This window comes from Dendropsophus ebraccatus, chromosome 13 (assembly GCF_027789765.1).
Source record: "Dendropsophus ebraccatus isolate aDenEbr1 chromosome 13, aDenEbr1.pat, whole genome shotgun sequence".
In the NCBI taxonomy this organism is placed as follows: domain Eukaryota; kingdom Metazoa; phylum Chordata; class Amphibia; order Anura; family Hylidae; genus Dendropsophus; species Dendropsophus ebraccatus.
The window spans coordinates 525,438-543,082 of record NC_091466.1 but is presented as its reverse complement, the minus strand read 5'-3'; the positions used below and the strand labels follow the sequence as shown (position 1 = coordinate 543,082).

Sequence of the window (17,645 nt, the reverse complement as noted above, 5' to 3'; positions counted from 1 at the left end):
AAATATACAGACCCCCCCACTGCAATATACAGAGAGAGTGACCAAATATACAGACCCCCCCACTGCAATATACACAGAGAGTGACCAAATATACAGCCCCCCCACTGCAATATATACAGAGAGTGACCAAATATACAGCCCCCCACTGCAATATACACAGAGAGTGACCAAATATACAGCCCCCCCACTGCAATATACAGAGAGACCAAATATACAGCCCCCCCCCCCACTGCAATATACACAGAGAGAGTGACCAAATATACAGCCCCCCCACTGCAATATACACAGAGAGTGACCAAATATACAGCCCCCCCACTGCAATATATACAGAGAGTGACCAAATATACAGACCCCCCCCACTGCAATATACAGAGAGACCAAATATACAGCCCCCCCACTGCAATATATACAGAGAGTGACCAAATATACAGCCCCCCCACTACAATATACACAGAGACCAAATATACAGACCCCCCCCCCCCACTGCAATATACAGAGAGTGACCAAATATACAGCCCCCCCCCACTGCAATATACAGAGAGAGTGACCAAATATACAGCCACCCCACTGCAATATATACAGAGAGTGACCAAATATACAGACCCCCCCACTGCAATATACAGAGAGAGTGACCAAATATACAGACCCCCCCACTGCAATATACACAGAGAGTGACCAAATATACAGCCCCCCACTGCAATATATACAGAGAGTGACCAAATATACAGCCCCCACTGCAATATACACAGAGAGTGACCAAATATACAGCCCCCCCCACTGCAATATACACAGAGACCAAATATACAGCCCCCCCCCACTGCAATATACACAGAGAGTGACCAAATATACAGCCCCCCCCACTGCAATATATACAGAGAGTGACCAAATATACAGCCCCCCCACTGCAATATATACAGAGAGTGACCAAATATACAGCCCCCCACTGCAATATATACAGAGAGACAAATATACAGCCCCCCCACTGCTATATATACAGAGAGTGACCAAATATACAGCCCCCCCACTGCTATATATACAGAGAGTGACCAAATATACAGCCCCCCCACTGCAATATATACAGAGAGACCAAATATACAGCCCCCCCACTGCAATATATACAGAGAGTGACCAAATATACAGCCCCCCCCACACTGCAATATACACAGAGAGTGACCAAATATACAGCCCCCCCACTGCAATATACACAGAGAGTGACCAAATATACAGCCCCCCCACTGCAATATACACAGAGAGTGACCAAATATACAGACACCCCCCCCCCCCACTGCAATATATACAGAGACCAAATATACAGCCCCCACTGCAATATATACAGAGAGACCAAATATACAGACCCCCCCCCACTGCAATATATACAGAGTGACCAAATATACAGCCCCCCCACTGCAATATATACAGAGAGTGACCAAATATACAGACCCCCCCCACTGCAATATACACAGAGAGTGACCAAATATACAGCCCCCCCACTGCAATATACACAGAGTGACCAAATATACAGCCCCCCCCCACACTGCAATATACAGAGAGACCAAATATACAGCCCCCCCACTGCAATATACACAGAGAGTGACCAAATATACAGACCCCCCCACTGCAATATACACAGAGAGTGACCAAATATACAGCCCCCCCACTGCAATATATACAGAGAGTGACCAAATATACAGCCCCCCCACTGCAATATACACAGAGAGTGACCAAATATACAGCCCCCCCACTGCAATATACACAGAGAGTGACCAAATATACAGACCCCCCCCACACTGCAATATACAGAGTGACCAAATATACAGCCCCCCCCACTGCAATATATACAGAGAGTGACCAAATATACCGCCCCCCCCACTGCAATATACAGAGTGACCAAATATACAGCCCCCCCCCCACACTGCAATATACAGAGACCAAATATACAGCCCCCCCCCCCCACTGCAATATACAGAGAGACCAAATATACAGACCCCCCACTGCAATATACACAGAGAGTGACCAAATATACAGCCCCCCACTGCAATATACAGACCCCCCCACTGCAATATATACAGAGAGTGACCAAATATACAGCCCCCCACTGCAATATATACAGAGAGTGACCAAATATACAGCCCCCCCACTGCAATATACAGAGAGACCAAATATACAGCCCCCCCCCCCCACTGCAATATACACAGAGTGACCAAATATACAGACCCCCCCCCCCACTGCAATAATACAGAGAGACAAATATACAGCCCCCCCACTGCTATATATACAGAGAGTGACCAAATTACAGCCCCCCCACTGCTAATATATACAGAGAGTGACCAAATATACAGCCCCCCCACTGCAATATATACAGAGAGACCAAATTACAGCCCCCCCACTGCAATATATACAGAGAGTGACCAAATATACAGCCCCCCCCACTGCAATATACACAGAGAGTGACCAAATATACAGCCCCCCCCACTGCAATATACAGAGTGACCAAATATACAGACCCCCCCCACACTGCAATATACAGAGTGACCAAATATACAGCCCCCCCCACTGCAATATATACAGAGAGAGTGACCAAATATACAGCCCCCCCCCCACTGCAATATACAGAGTGACCAAATATACAGCCCCCCCCCCCACACTGCAATATATACAGAGACCAAATATACAGCCCCCCCCCACTGCAATATACAGAGAGTGACCAAATATACAGCCCCCCCCACTGCAATATACAGAGAGACCAAATATACAGACCCCCCCACTGCAATATATACAGAGAGTGACCAAATATACAGCCCCCCACTGCAATATATACAGAGAGTGACCAAATATACAGCCCCCCCACTGCAATATACAGAGAGACCAAATATACAGCCCCCCCCACTGCAATATATACAGAGAGTGACCAAATATACAGCCCCCCCACTGCAATATATACAGAGAGTGACCAAATATACAGCCCCCCCCACTGCAATATACACAGAGAGTGGCCAAATATACAGCCCCCCCACTGCAATATACACAGAGAGTGACCAAATATACAGCCCCCCCACACTGCAATATACACAGAGAGTGACCAAATATACAGACCCCCCCCCCCACTGCAGTATATACAGAGAGTGACCAAATATACAGCCCCCCCACTGCAATATACAGAGAGTGACCAAATATACAGACCCCCCCACTGCAATATACACAGAGAGTGGCCAAATATACAGCCCCCCCACTGCAATATATACAGAGAGTGACCAAATATACAGCCCCCCACTGCAATATATACAGAGAGACCAAATATAACAGCCCCCCACTGCAATATATACAGAGAGTGACCAAATATACAGACCCCCCCCACTGCAATATACACAGAGAGTGACCAAATATACAGCCCCCCACTGCAATATACACAGAGAGTGACCAAATATACAGACCCCCCCCCCACTGCAATATACAGAGAGTGACCAAATATACAGCCCCCCCACTGCAATATACAGAGAGTGACCAAATATACAGCCCCCCCCCACTGCAATATATACAGAGAGAGCCCAAATATACAGCCCCCCCCACTGCAAAATATACAGAGAGTGACCAAATATACAGACCCCCCCACTGCTATATATACAGAGAGTGACCAAATATACAGACCCCCCCACTGCAATATACAGAGAGTGACCAAATATACAGCCCCCCCCACTGCAATATATACAGAGAGTGACCAAATATACAGACCCCCCCCCCCCCACTGCAATATATACAGAGAGTGACCAAATATACAGACCCCCCACTGCAATATACACAGAGAGTGACCAAATATACAGACCCCCCCACTGCAATATAGAGAGTGACCAAATATACAGACCCCCCCCACTGCAATATACACAGAGAGACCAAATATACAGCCCCCCCACTGTAATATACAGAGAGTGACCAAATATACAGCCCCCCCCCACTGCAATATATACAGAGAGACCAAATATACAGCCCCCCACTGCAATATACAGAGTGACCAAATATACAGCCCCCCCCACTGCAATATATACAGAGAGTGACCAAATATACAGCCCCCCCCACTGCAATATACACAGAGAGTGACCAAATATACAGACCCCCCCACTGCAATATATACAGAGAGTGACCAAATATACAGACCCCCCCCCCACTGCAATATATACAGAGAGTGACCAAATATACAGACCCCCCCCCACTGCAATATATACAGAGAGTGACCAAATATACAGCCCCCCCCCCCCCACTGCAATATATACAGAGAGTGACCAAATATACAGCACCCCCCCCACTGCAATATACACAGAGTGACCAAATATACAGCCCCCCCCACTGCAATATACAGAGAGTGACCAAATATACAGACCCCCCCCACACTGCAATATATACAGAGAGTGACCAAATATACAGCACCCCCCCCCACACTGCAATATACACAGAGTGACCAAATATACAGCCCCCCCCACTGCAATATATACAGAGAGTGACCAAATATACAGCCCCCCCCCACTGCAATATACACAGAGAGAGTGACCAAATATACAGACCCCCCCACTGCAATATATACAGAGAGTGACCAAATATACAGACCCCCCCACTGCAATATACACAGAGAGTGACCAAATATACAGCCCCCCCACTGCAATATATACAGAGAGTGACCAAATATACAGACCCCCCCCACACTGCAATATATACAGAGAGAGTGACCAAATATACAGCCCCCCCCACTGCAATATACACAGAGAGTGACCAAATATACAGCCCCCCCCCACTGCAATATACACAGAGAGTGACCAAATATACAGCCCCCCCACTGCAATATATACAGAGAGTGACCAAGTATACAGCCCCCCCCCACTGCAATATACACAGAGAGACCAAATATACAGACCCCCCACTGCAATATACACAGAGAGTGACCAAATATACAGCCCCCCCACTGCAATATACACAGAGAGTGACCAAATATACAGACCCCCCCACTGCAATATACACAGAGAGACCAAATATATATAGACCCCCCACTGCAATATACAGAGAGTGACCAAATATACAGACCCCCCCACTGCAATATACACAGAGAGACCAAATATATATAGACCCCCCACTGCTATATACAGAGAGTGACCAAATATACAGCCCCCCCCACTGCAATATACAGAGAGTGACCAAATATACAGACCCCCCCACTGCAATATACACAGAGAGACCAAATATATATAGACCCCCCACTGCAATATACACAGAGAGACCAAATATATATAGACCCCCCCACTGCTATATACAGAGAGTGACCAAATATACAGACCCCCCCCCACTGCAATATACACAGAGAGTGACCAAATATACAGACCCCCCCCACTGCAATATACAGAGTGACCAAATATACAGCCCCCCCCCACTGCAATATATACAGAGTGACCAAATATACAGCCCCCCCCCACTGCAATATATACACAGAAAGTGACCAAATATACAGACCCCCCCACTGCAATATACACAGAGAGTGACCAAATATACAGCCCCCCCACTGCAATATACACAGAGACCAAATATACAGCCCCCCCCCACTGCAATATACAGAGAGTGACCAAATATACAGCCCCCCCCCACAGCAATATACACAGAGAGTGACCAAATATACAGCCCCCCCCCACTGCAATATACAGAGAGACCAAATATACAGACCCCCCCCCACTGCAATATATACAGAGAGACCAAATATACAGGCCCCCCCCACTGCAATATATACAGAGAGTGACCAAATATACAGCCCCCCCCCCACTGCAATATACAGAGAGACCAAATATACAGACCCCCCCCACTGCAATATATACAGAGAGACCAAATATACAGACCCCCCCCACTGCAATATATACAGAGAGTGACCAAATATACAGCCCCCCCACACTGCAATATATACAGAGAGTGACCAAATATACAGCCCCCCCCCACTGCAATATATACAGAGAGACCAAATATACAGACCCCCCCACTGCAATATATACAGAGAGACCAAATATACACCCCCCCCCCACTGCAATATATACAGAGAGTGACCAAATATACAGACCCCCCCCCACTGCAATATACACAGAGAGACCAAATATACAGCCCCCCCACTGCAATATACACAGAGAGACCAAATATACAGACCCCCCCACTGCATATATACAGAGAGTGACCAAATATACAGCCCCCCCCCCCCCCACTGCAATATACAGAGTGACCAAATATACAGACCCCCCCACTGCAATATATACAGAGAGAGTGACCAAATATACAGCCCCCCCACTGCAATATACAGAGAGTGACCAAATATACAGCCCCCCCCCCACTGCAATATATACAGAGAGACCAAATATACAGCCCCCCCACTGCAATATACAGAGAGTGACCAAATATACAGTCCCCCCACTGCAATATATACAGAGAGTGACCAAATATACAGTCCCCCCACTGCAATATACAGAGAGTGACCAAATATACAGCCCCCCACTGCAATATACAGAGAGTGACCAAATATACAGCCCCCCCCACTGCAATATACACAGAGAGACCAAATATACAGACCCCCCCCCCACTGCAATATATACACAGAGAGTGACCAAATATACAGACCCCCCCACTGCAATATATACAGAGAGTGACCAAATATACAGCCCCCCCCCCACTGCAATATATACAGAGAGACCAAATATACAGACCCCCCCCCACTGCAATATACAGAGTGACCAAATATACAGACCCCCCCACTGCAATATATACAGAGAGTGACCAAATATACAGCCCCCCACTGCAATATACACCCCCCCCCCACTGCAATATATACAGAGTGACCAAATATACAGCCCCCCACTGCAATATACACAGAGAGTGACCAAATATACAGCCCCCCCACTGCAATATACACAGAGAGTGACCAAATATACAGCCCCCCCACTGCAATATATACAGAGTGACCAAATATACAGCCCCCCCACTGCAATATACAGAGTGACCAAATATACAGACCCCCCCCCCCACTGCAATATATACAGAGAGTGACCAATATACAGCCCCCCACTGCAATATATACAGAGAGACCAAATATACAGCCCCCCCCACACTGCAATATACACAGAGAGTGACCAAATATACAGCCCCCCCCCACTGCAATATACAGAGTGACCAAATATACAGCCCCCCCACAGCAATATACACAGAGACCAAATATACAGACCCCCCCACTGCAATATATACAGAGAGTGACCAAATATACAGCCCCCCCCACTGCAATATACAGAGAGACCAAATATACAGCCCCCCCACACTGCAATATACACAGAGAGACCAAATATACAGACCCCCCCCCACTGCAATATATACAGAGAGTGACCAAATATACAGCCCCCCCCACTGCAATATACACAGAGAGTGACCAAATATACAGCCCCCCCACTGCAATATACACAGAGAGTGACCAAATATACAGCCCCCCCCACTGCAATATACACAGAGAGTGACCAAATATACAGACCCCCCCACTGCAATATATACAGAGAGTGACCAAATATACAGCCCCCCCCCCACAGCAATATACACAGAGAGTGACCAAATATACAGCCCCCCCCCACACTGCAATATACACAGAGACCAAATATACAGCCCCCCCACTGCAATATACACAGAGACCAAATATACAGCCCCCCCCACTGCAAAATACACAGAGAGTGACCAAATATACAGCCCCCCCCACTGCAATATATACAGAGACCAAATATACAGCCCCCCCACTGCAATATATACAGAGAGTGACCAAATATACAGCCCCCCCACTGCAATATATACAGAGACCAAATATACAGCCCCCCCACTGCAATATACACAGAGAGTGACCAAATATACAGCCCCCCCCACACTGCAATATATACAGAGAGTGACCAAATATACAGACCCCCCCCACTGCAATATATACAGAGAGTGACCAAATATACAGCCCCCCACTGCAATATACACAGAGAGTGACCAAATATACAGCCCCCCACTGCAATATATACACTGAGAGACCAAATATACAGCCCCCCCCACTGCAATATACACAGAGAGTGACCAAATATACAGCCCCCCACTGCAATATACAGAGAGTGACCAAATATACAGCCCCCCCACTGCAATATATACAGAGAGTGACCAAATATACAGCCCCCCCCCCACACTGCAATATACACAGAGAGACCAAATATACAGACCCCCCACTGCAATATACACAGAGAGTGACCAAATATACAGCCCCCCCACTGCAATATATACAGAGAGTGACCAAATATACCGCCCCCCCCCCCCACTGCAATATATACAGAGAGAGTGACCAAATATACAGCCCCCCCACAGCAATATACACAGAGACCAAATATACAGCCCCCCCCACTGCAATATATACAGAGAGTGACCAAATATACAGCCCCCCCCCACTGCAATATACAGAGAGACCAAATATACAGCCCCCCCCCACACTGCAATATACAGAGAGACCAAATATACAGACCCCCCCCACTGCAATATATACAGAGAGTGACCAAATATACAGCCCCCCCCCCACTGCAATATACACAGAGAGTGACCAAATATACAGCCCCCCCCCCACAGCAATATACACAGAGAGTGACCAAATATACAGCCCCCCCACTGCAATATACACAGAGAGTGACCAAATATACAGCCCCCCCCACTGCAATATATACACAGAGAGTGACCAAATATACAGCCCCCCCCCACTGCAATATATACAGAGAGTGACCAAATATACAGCCCCCCCCCACTGCAATATATACACAGAGAGTGACCAAATATACAGCCCCCCCCCCACAACTGCAATATACACAGAGAGTGACCAAATATACAGCCCCCCCCACTGCAATATACAGAGAGACCAAATATACAGCCCCCCCACTGCAATATACACAGAGACCAAATATACAGCCCCCCCCACTGCAATATACACAGAGAGTGACCAAATATACAGCCCCCCCCACTGCAATATACAGAGAGTGACCAAATATACAGCCCCCCCACTGCAATATATACAGAGAGTGACCAAATATACAGCCACCCCCACTGCAATATATACAGAGAGTGACCAAATATACAGCCCCCCCCCCACTGCAATATACACAGAGTGACCAAATATACAGACCCCCCCCACTGCAATATACAGAGTGACCAAATATACAGACCCCCCCCTGCAATATACACAGAGAGTGACCAAATATACAGACCCCCCCCCACACTGCAATATATACAGAGAGTGACCAAATATACAGCCCCCCCACTGCAATATATACAGAGACCAAATATACAGCCCCCCCCCACTGCAATATATACAGAGAGTGACCAAATATACAGCCCCCCCCCACTGCAATATATACAGAGACCAAATATACAGCCCCCCCCCCACAGCAATATATACAGAGAGTGACCAAATATACAGACCCCCCCCACTGCAATATATACAGAGAGTGACCAAATATACAGCCCCCCCCCACTGCAATATACAGAGAGACCAAATATACAGCCCCCCCACTGCAAAATACAACAGAGAGTGACCAAATATACAGCCCCCCCCACTGCAATATATACAGAGAGTGACCAAATATACCGCCCCCCCCCCCCCACTGCAATATACACAGAGAGTGACCAAATATACAGCCCCCCCCCACTGCAATATATACAGAGAGTGACCAAATATACAGACCCCCCCACTGCAATATACAGAGAGTGACCAAATATACAGCCCCCCCACTGCAATATATACAGAGAGACCAAATATACAGGCCCCCCCCACTGCAATATACAGAGAGTGACCAAATATACAGACCCCCCCCCCCACTGCAATATACACAGAGAGAGTGACCAAATATACAGACCCCCCCACTGCAATATATACACAGAGAGTGACCAAATATACAGCCCCCCCCACTGTAATATACAGAGAGTGACCAAATATACAGCCCCCCACTGCAATATATACAGAGAGTGACCAAATATACCGCCCCCCCCACTGCAGTATACACAGAGAGACCAAATATACAGACCCCCCCACTGCAATATATAGAGAGACCAAATATACAGCCCCCCCCCTTTGCAATATATACAGAGAGTGACCAAATATACAGCCCCCCCACACTGCAATATACACAGAGAGTGACCAAATATACAGGCCCCCCCCACTGCAATATATACAGAGAGTGACAAAATATACAGCCCCCCCCACTGCAATATACACAGAGAGTGACCAAATATACAGACCCCCCCCCCCACTGCAATATACAGAGAGTGACCAAATATACAGCCCCCCCCCACTGCAATATACAGAGAGTGACCAAATATACAGCCCCCCCCACTGCAATATATACAGAGAGACCAAATATACAGCCCCCCACTGCAATATATACAGAGAGTGACCAAATATACAGCCCCCCCCCACTGCAATATACAGAGAGAGTGACCAAATATACAGACCCCCCACTGCAATATACACAGAGAGTGACCAAATATACAAGCCCCCCCACTGCAATATAACAGAGAGTGACCAAATATACAGCCCCCCCACTGCAATATACAGAGAGAGTGACCAAATATACAGCCCCCCCCACTGCAATATATACAGAAGTGACCAAATATACAGCCCCCCCACTGTCAATATACAGAGAGTGACCAAATATACAGACCCCCCCCCACACTGCAATATACACAGAGAGTGACCAAATATACAGCCCCCCCCACTGCAATATATACAAGAGAGGACCAAATATACAGCCCCCCCACTTCAATATACAGAGAGTGACCAAATATACAGCCCCCCCCACTGCAATATACAGAGAGTGACCAAATATACAGACCCCCCCCCACACTGCAATATACACAGAGAGTGTGACCAAATATACAGCCCCCCCCACTGCAATATACAGAGAGACCAAATATACAGCCCCCCCCACTGCAATATACAGAGAGAGTGACCAAATATACAGACCCCCCCACTGCAATATACACAGAGAGTGACCAAATATACAGACCCCCCCCACTGCAATATACAGAGAGTGACCAAATATACAGACCCCCCCCACTGCAATATACACAGAGAGTGACCAAATATACAGACCCCCCCCACTGCAATATATACAGAGAGTGACCAAATATACAGCCCCCCCCCACTGCAATATACACAGAGAGTGACCAAATATACACCCCCCCCCACTGCAATATACACAGAGAGACCAAATATACAGCCCCCCCCACTGCAATATATACAGAGAGACCAAATATACAGACCCCCCACTGCAATATACACAGAGAGACCAAATATACAGACCCCCCACTGCAATATATACAGAGAGTGACCAAATATACAGCCCCCCCCACTGCAATATATACAGAGAGTGACCAAATATACAGCCCCCCCCACTGCAATATATACAGAGAGTGACCAAATATACAGACCCCCCCCCACTGCAATATATACAGAGAGTGACCAAATATACAGCCCCCCCACACTGCAATAACACAGAGAAGTGACCAAATATACAGCCCCCCCCACTGCAATATATACAGAGAGACCAAATATACAGACCCCCCACTGCAATATACACAGAGAGACCAAATATACAGACCCCCCACTGCAATATATACAGAGAGTGACCAAATATACAGCCCCCCCACTGCAATATACAGAGAGTGACCAAATATACAGCCCCCCCACTGCAATATATACAGAGAGACCAAAGATACAGCCCCCCCACTGCAATATAGACAGAGAGTGACCAAATATACAGCCCACCCCCACTGCCATATATACAGAGAAGACCAAATATACAGCCCCCCCACTGCAATATACACAGAGAGACCAAATATACAGACCCCCCCCCCACTGCAATATATACGATACCAAATATACAAGCCCCCCCACTGCAATATACACAGAGAGTGACCAAATATACAGCCCCCCCACTGCAATATCACAGAGAGACCAAATATACAGCCCCCCCACTGCAATATATACAGAGAGACCAAATATACAGCCCCACCCCCACACTGCAATATATACAGAGAGTGACCAAATATACAGCCCCCCCCACTGCAATATAACACAGAGTGACCAAATATAACAGACCCCCCCCACTGCAATATACACGAGAGACCAAATATACAGCCCCCCCCACTGCAATATACACAGAGAGTGACCAAATATACAGACCCCCCCCACTGCAATATATACAGAGAGTGACCAAATATACAGACCCCCCCCCCACTGCAATATACAGAGAGTAACCAAATATACAGCCCCCCCCCACAGCAATAATATAGAGAGGACCAAATAACAGACCCCCCCCACTGCAATATACACAGAGAGTTACCAAATATACAGCCCCCCCACTGCAATATACAGAGAGACCAAATATACAGACCCCCCACTGCAATATATACAGAGAGTGACCAAATATACAGCCCCCCCACTGCAATATATACAGAGAGAGTGACCAAATATACAGCCCCCCCCACTGCAATATACAGAGACCAAATATACAGCCCCCCCCCCACTGCAATATATACAGAGAGGACCAAATATACAGCCCCCCCCACTGCAATATACAGAGAGACCAAATATACAGCCCCCCCCACTGCAATATACACAGAGAGTGACCAAATATACAGACCCCCCCCCCCCACTGCAATATACAGAGAGACCAAATATACAGACCCCCCCCCCACTGCAATATATAGAGAGTGACCAAATATACAGACCCCCCCCACTGCAATATACACAGAGAGTGACCAAATATACAGCCCCCCCACTGCAATATACAGACCCCCCCCACTGCAATATATACAGAGAGTGACCAAATATACAGCCCCCCCCACTGCAATATATACAGAGAGTGACCAAATATACAGCCCCCCCCACTGCAATATACAGAGACCAAATATACAGCCCCCCCCCACTGCAATATATACAGAGACCAAATATACAGCCCCCCCCACTGCAATATACAGAGAGACCAAATATACAGCCCCCCCACTGCAATATACACAGAGAGTGACCAAATATACAGACCCCCCCCACTGCAATATACAGAGAGTGACCAAATATACAGACCCCCCCACTGCAATATACAGAGAGACCAAATATACAGACCCCCCCACTGCAATATATACAGAGAGTGACCAAATATACAGCCCCCCCCACTGCAATATACACAGAGAGTGACCAAATATACAGCCCCCCCACTGCAATATATACAGAGAGTGACCAAATATACAGACCCCCCCACACTGCAATATATACAGAGAGAGTGACCAAATATACAGCCCCCCCCCCACTGCAATATACACAGAGAGACCAAATATACAGACCCCCCCACTGCAATATACAGAGAGACCAAATATACAGACCCCCCCACTGCAATATACAGAGAGTGACCAAATATACAGACCCCCCCACTGCAATATACAGAGAGACCAAATATACAGCCCCCCCCCCCACAGCAATATATATACAGAGAGTGACCAAATATACAGACCCCCCCCCACTGCAATATACAGAGAGACCAAATATACAGCCCCCCCCCCACTGCAATATATACAGAGAGTGACCAAATATACAGACCCCCCCACTGCAATATACACAGAGAGGACCAAATATACAGCCCCCCCCACTGCAATATATACAGAGAGTGACCAAATATACAGCCCCCCCACTGCAATATACACAGAGAGTGACCAAATATACAGCCCCCCCCACTGCAATATATACAGAGAGTGACCAAATATACAGCCCCCCACTGCAATATATACAGAGAGTGACCAAATATACAGACCCCCCCCACTGCAATATATACAGAGAGACCAAATATACAGCCCCCCCACTGCAATATATACCAGAGACCAAATATACAGCCCCCCCACTGCAATATACAAGAGTGACCAAATATACAGCCCCCCCCACTGCAATATACAGAGAGTGACCAAATATACAGCCCCCCCACTGCAATATACAGAGAGTGACCAAATATACAGCCCCCCCCACTGCAATATATACACAGAGAGTGACCAAATATACAGCCCCCCCCCACTGCAATATATACACAGAGAGTGACCAAATATACAGCCCCCCCCCACTGCAATATACACAGAGAGTGACCAAATATACAGCCCCCCCCCCCCACACTGCAATATATACAGAGAGTGACCAAATATACAGCCCCCCCACTGCAATATATACAGAGAGTGACCAAATATACAGCCCCCCCCCACTGCTATATACAGAGAGTGACCAAATATACAGACCCCCCCCCACTGCAATATATACAGAGAGACCAAATATACAGCCCCCCCACTGCAATATACACAGAGAGACCAAATATACAGCCCCCCCACTGCAATATACACAGAGAGACCAAATATACAGCCCCCCCCACTGCAATATATACAGAGAGTGACCAAATATACAGCCCCCCCCACTGCAATATATACAGAGTGACCAAATATACAGCCCCCCCACTGCAATATACACAGAGAGTGACCAAATATACAGCCCCCCCACTGCAATATACACAGAGAGTGACCAAATATACAGCCCCCCCCACTGCAATATACAGAGAGTGACCAAATATACAGCCCCCCCCACTGCAATATACAGAGAGTGACCAAATATACAGCCCCCCCCACTGCAATATACAGAGAGTGACCAAATATACAGCCCCCCCCACTGCAATATACACAGAGACCAAATATACAGCCCCCCCCACTGCAATATACACAGAGAGTGACCAAATATACAGCCCCCCCCACTGCAATATATACACAGAGACCAAATATACAGCCCCCCCACTGCAATATATACAGAGAGTGACCAAATATACAGCCCCCCCCACTGCAATATATACAGAGAGTGACCAAATATACAGACCCCCCCACTGCAATATACAGAGAGTGACCAAATATACAGCCCCCCCACTGCAATATACACAGAGAGTGACCAAATATACAGCCCCCCCCCACACTGCAATATACACAGAGAGTGACCAAATATACAGCCCCCCCCACTGCAATATATACAGAGAGTGACCAAATATACAGCCCCCCCCCACTGCAATATACACAGAGAGTGACCAAATATACACACACCCTGTATACAGACGTGTCATGTGACTCACATTTTCTCGGACAGCTGTTTGGTCTTCCTCTTGTGGTGCCGGTTCACCAGGATGACGATTATCACCAGTATCACCACCAGCAGTGCAGTCACTATGGCCACCGACACCAACGACACCGACATCAGGTCCACGTTCCGGGGTTCACTGACTGCAGAGAGAGGGGGAGAGGATTATACTCCGGATTTCTTCTGCTCCAGGGTCTTAGCCCACCCAGGAGACTGTCCAGTCTGCTGCCCTGGGGCACTACAAGTCCCAGCAGTGTTGTACAGGGTGACCCGCCCTGTGTGCCACACATCCCCCCCTCCTGACGTGTCCCCCACAATGACCTCATCACAGACCCCTGCAGGGTGGCAGAGGGTTCTGACAGTGTGTGGAGATTGGTGGATGAATGGCAGTGCAGAGCCTCTAGTGGCAGGGGGGGCCTCCGCCTAGACTATCTGGCAGGGGGGGCCTCCGCCTAGACTATCTGGCAGGGGGGGCCTCCGCCTAGACTATCTGGCAGGGGGGGGCCTCCGCCTAGACTATCTGGCAGGGGGGGCCACCGCCTAGACTATCTGGCAGGGGGGGGCCTCCGCCTAGACTATCTGGCAGGGGGGGGCCTCCGCCTAGACTATCTGGCAGGGGGGGGCCTCCGCCTAGACTATCTGGCAGGGGGGGGCCTCCGCCTAGACTATCTGGCAGGGGGGGGGCCTCCGCCTAGACTATCTGGCAGGGGGGGCCTCCGCCTAGACTATCTGGCAGGGGGGGCCTCCGCCTAGACTATCTGGCAGGGGGGGCCTCCGCCTAGACTATCTGGCAGGGGGGGCCTCCGCCTAGACTATCTGGCAGGGGGGGCCTCCGCCTAGACTATCTGGCAGGGGGGGCCTCCGCCTAGACTATCTGGCAGGGGGGGCCTCCGCCTAGACTATCTGGCAGGGGGGGGCCTCCGCCTAGACTATCTGGCAGGGGGGGCCTCCGCCTAGAATATGTACGCCAGGGATCCTGAAGAGTGGCCAGGGAACCGGCGGCCCACCAGGGGACAGCCAGGGATTGGTGGCCAGGGACCGGCGGCCCACCAGGGGACGGCCAGGGATTGGTGGCCAGGGACCGGCGTCCCACCAGGGGGTGGCCAGGGATTGGTGGCCAGGGACCGGCGTCCCACCAGGGGGTGGCCAGGGAATGGTGGCCAGGGACCGGCGTCCCACCAGGGGACGGCCAGGGATTGGTGGCCAGGGACCGGCGGCCCACCAGGGGACAGCCAGGGATTAGTGGCCAGGGACCGGCGGCCCACCAGGGGGTGGCCAGGGATTGGTGGCCAGGGACCGGCGTCCCACCAGGGGGTGGCCAGGGATTGGTGACCAGGGACTGGCGGCCCACCAGGGGACGGCCAGGGATTGGTGGCTAGGGACCGGCGGCCCACCAGGGGGCGGCCAGGGATTGGTGGCTAGGGACCGGTGGCCCACCAGGGGACGGCCAGGGATTGGTGGCTAGGGACCGGCGGCCCACCAGGGGACGGCCAGGGATTGGTGGCCAGGGACCGGCGTCCCACCAGGGGACGGCCAGGGATTGGTGGCTAGGGACCGGCGGCCCACCAGGGGACGGCCAGGGATTGGTGACCAGGGACCGGCGACCCACCAGGGATAATGTCCTCTTGCCTGTGGTGTTTCCGCACCCCTGTCATAATAATTTACCTGCGATAGTGGCAGTGGCGGTGGCTTGTCTACTGGTGGCACCATTGGTGGCCTCACAGATGTAGACCCCGGCATCCTCCGCTCGCAGCGGTCCTGTAAATTTCAGCTGGTTTCCTTCAATCGTTACATCTTTTGGGATAGAACCATTGATTCTGTAAATAAGAGAGCGGGATATTATCGCTATAGCCTCTATGTCTCCTGTAGGGGGCAGTCACCGGCACCGCACAGGCTGAGCTCTGCTACATAGGAAGACTGAAGGTGGCAGCCCGGAGCTGGGGGCAAAACACTGGGCCAATATCTCGGGGGGGGGGAGGGGGGAGGCGGGCACATTATCTCGGGGGGGAGGCGGGTACATTATCTCGGGGGGGAGGCGGGCACAATATCTCGGGGGGGAGGCGGGCACATTATCTCGGGGGGAGGCGGGCACATTATCTCGGGGGGGAGCTGGGCACAATATCTCGGGGGGGGAGCTGGGCACAATATCTCGGGGGGGAGGCGGGCACAATATCTCGGGGGGGAGGCGGGCACAATATCTCGGGGGGAGGCGGGCACATTATCTCGGGGGGGAGGCGGGCACAATATCTCGGGGGGGGAGGCGGGCACATTATCTCGGGGGGGAGGCGGGCACATTATCTCGAGGGGGAGGCGGGCACATTATCTCGGGGGGGAGGCGGGCACATTATCTCGGGGGGGAGGCGGGCACATTATCTCGGGGGGGGAGGCGGGCACAATATCTCGGGGGGGGAGGCGGGCACATTATCTCGGGGGGGAGGCG

General features: G+C 49.9%; 1 protein-coding gene across 2 annotated transcripts in view; it reads right to left on the bottom strand.

The window, feature by feature from the left end:
- The window catches only part of NECTIN4 (nectin cell adhesion molecule 4), a 71,166-nt gene that overhangs the window by 9,566 nt on the left and 43,955 nt on the right, over nt 1-17,645 (bottom strand). For both annotated transcript variants that reach the window (XM_069949930.1, XM_069949931.1), the window contains exons 5-6: nt 16,871-17,022; nt 15,201-15,348 (exon numbers count right to left, since the gene is read on the bottom strand). In XM_069949930.1, the coding sequence (XP_069806031.1) occupies nt 15,201-15,348; nt 16,871-17,022 (300 nt within the window). The remainder of the gene's footprint in view (nt 1-15,200; nt 15,349-16,870; nt 17,023-17,645) is intronic.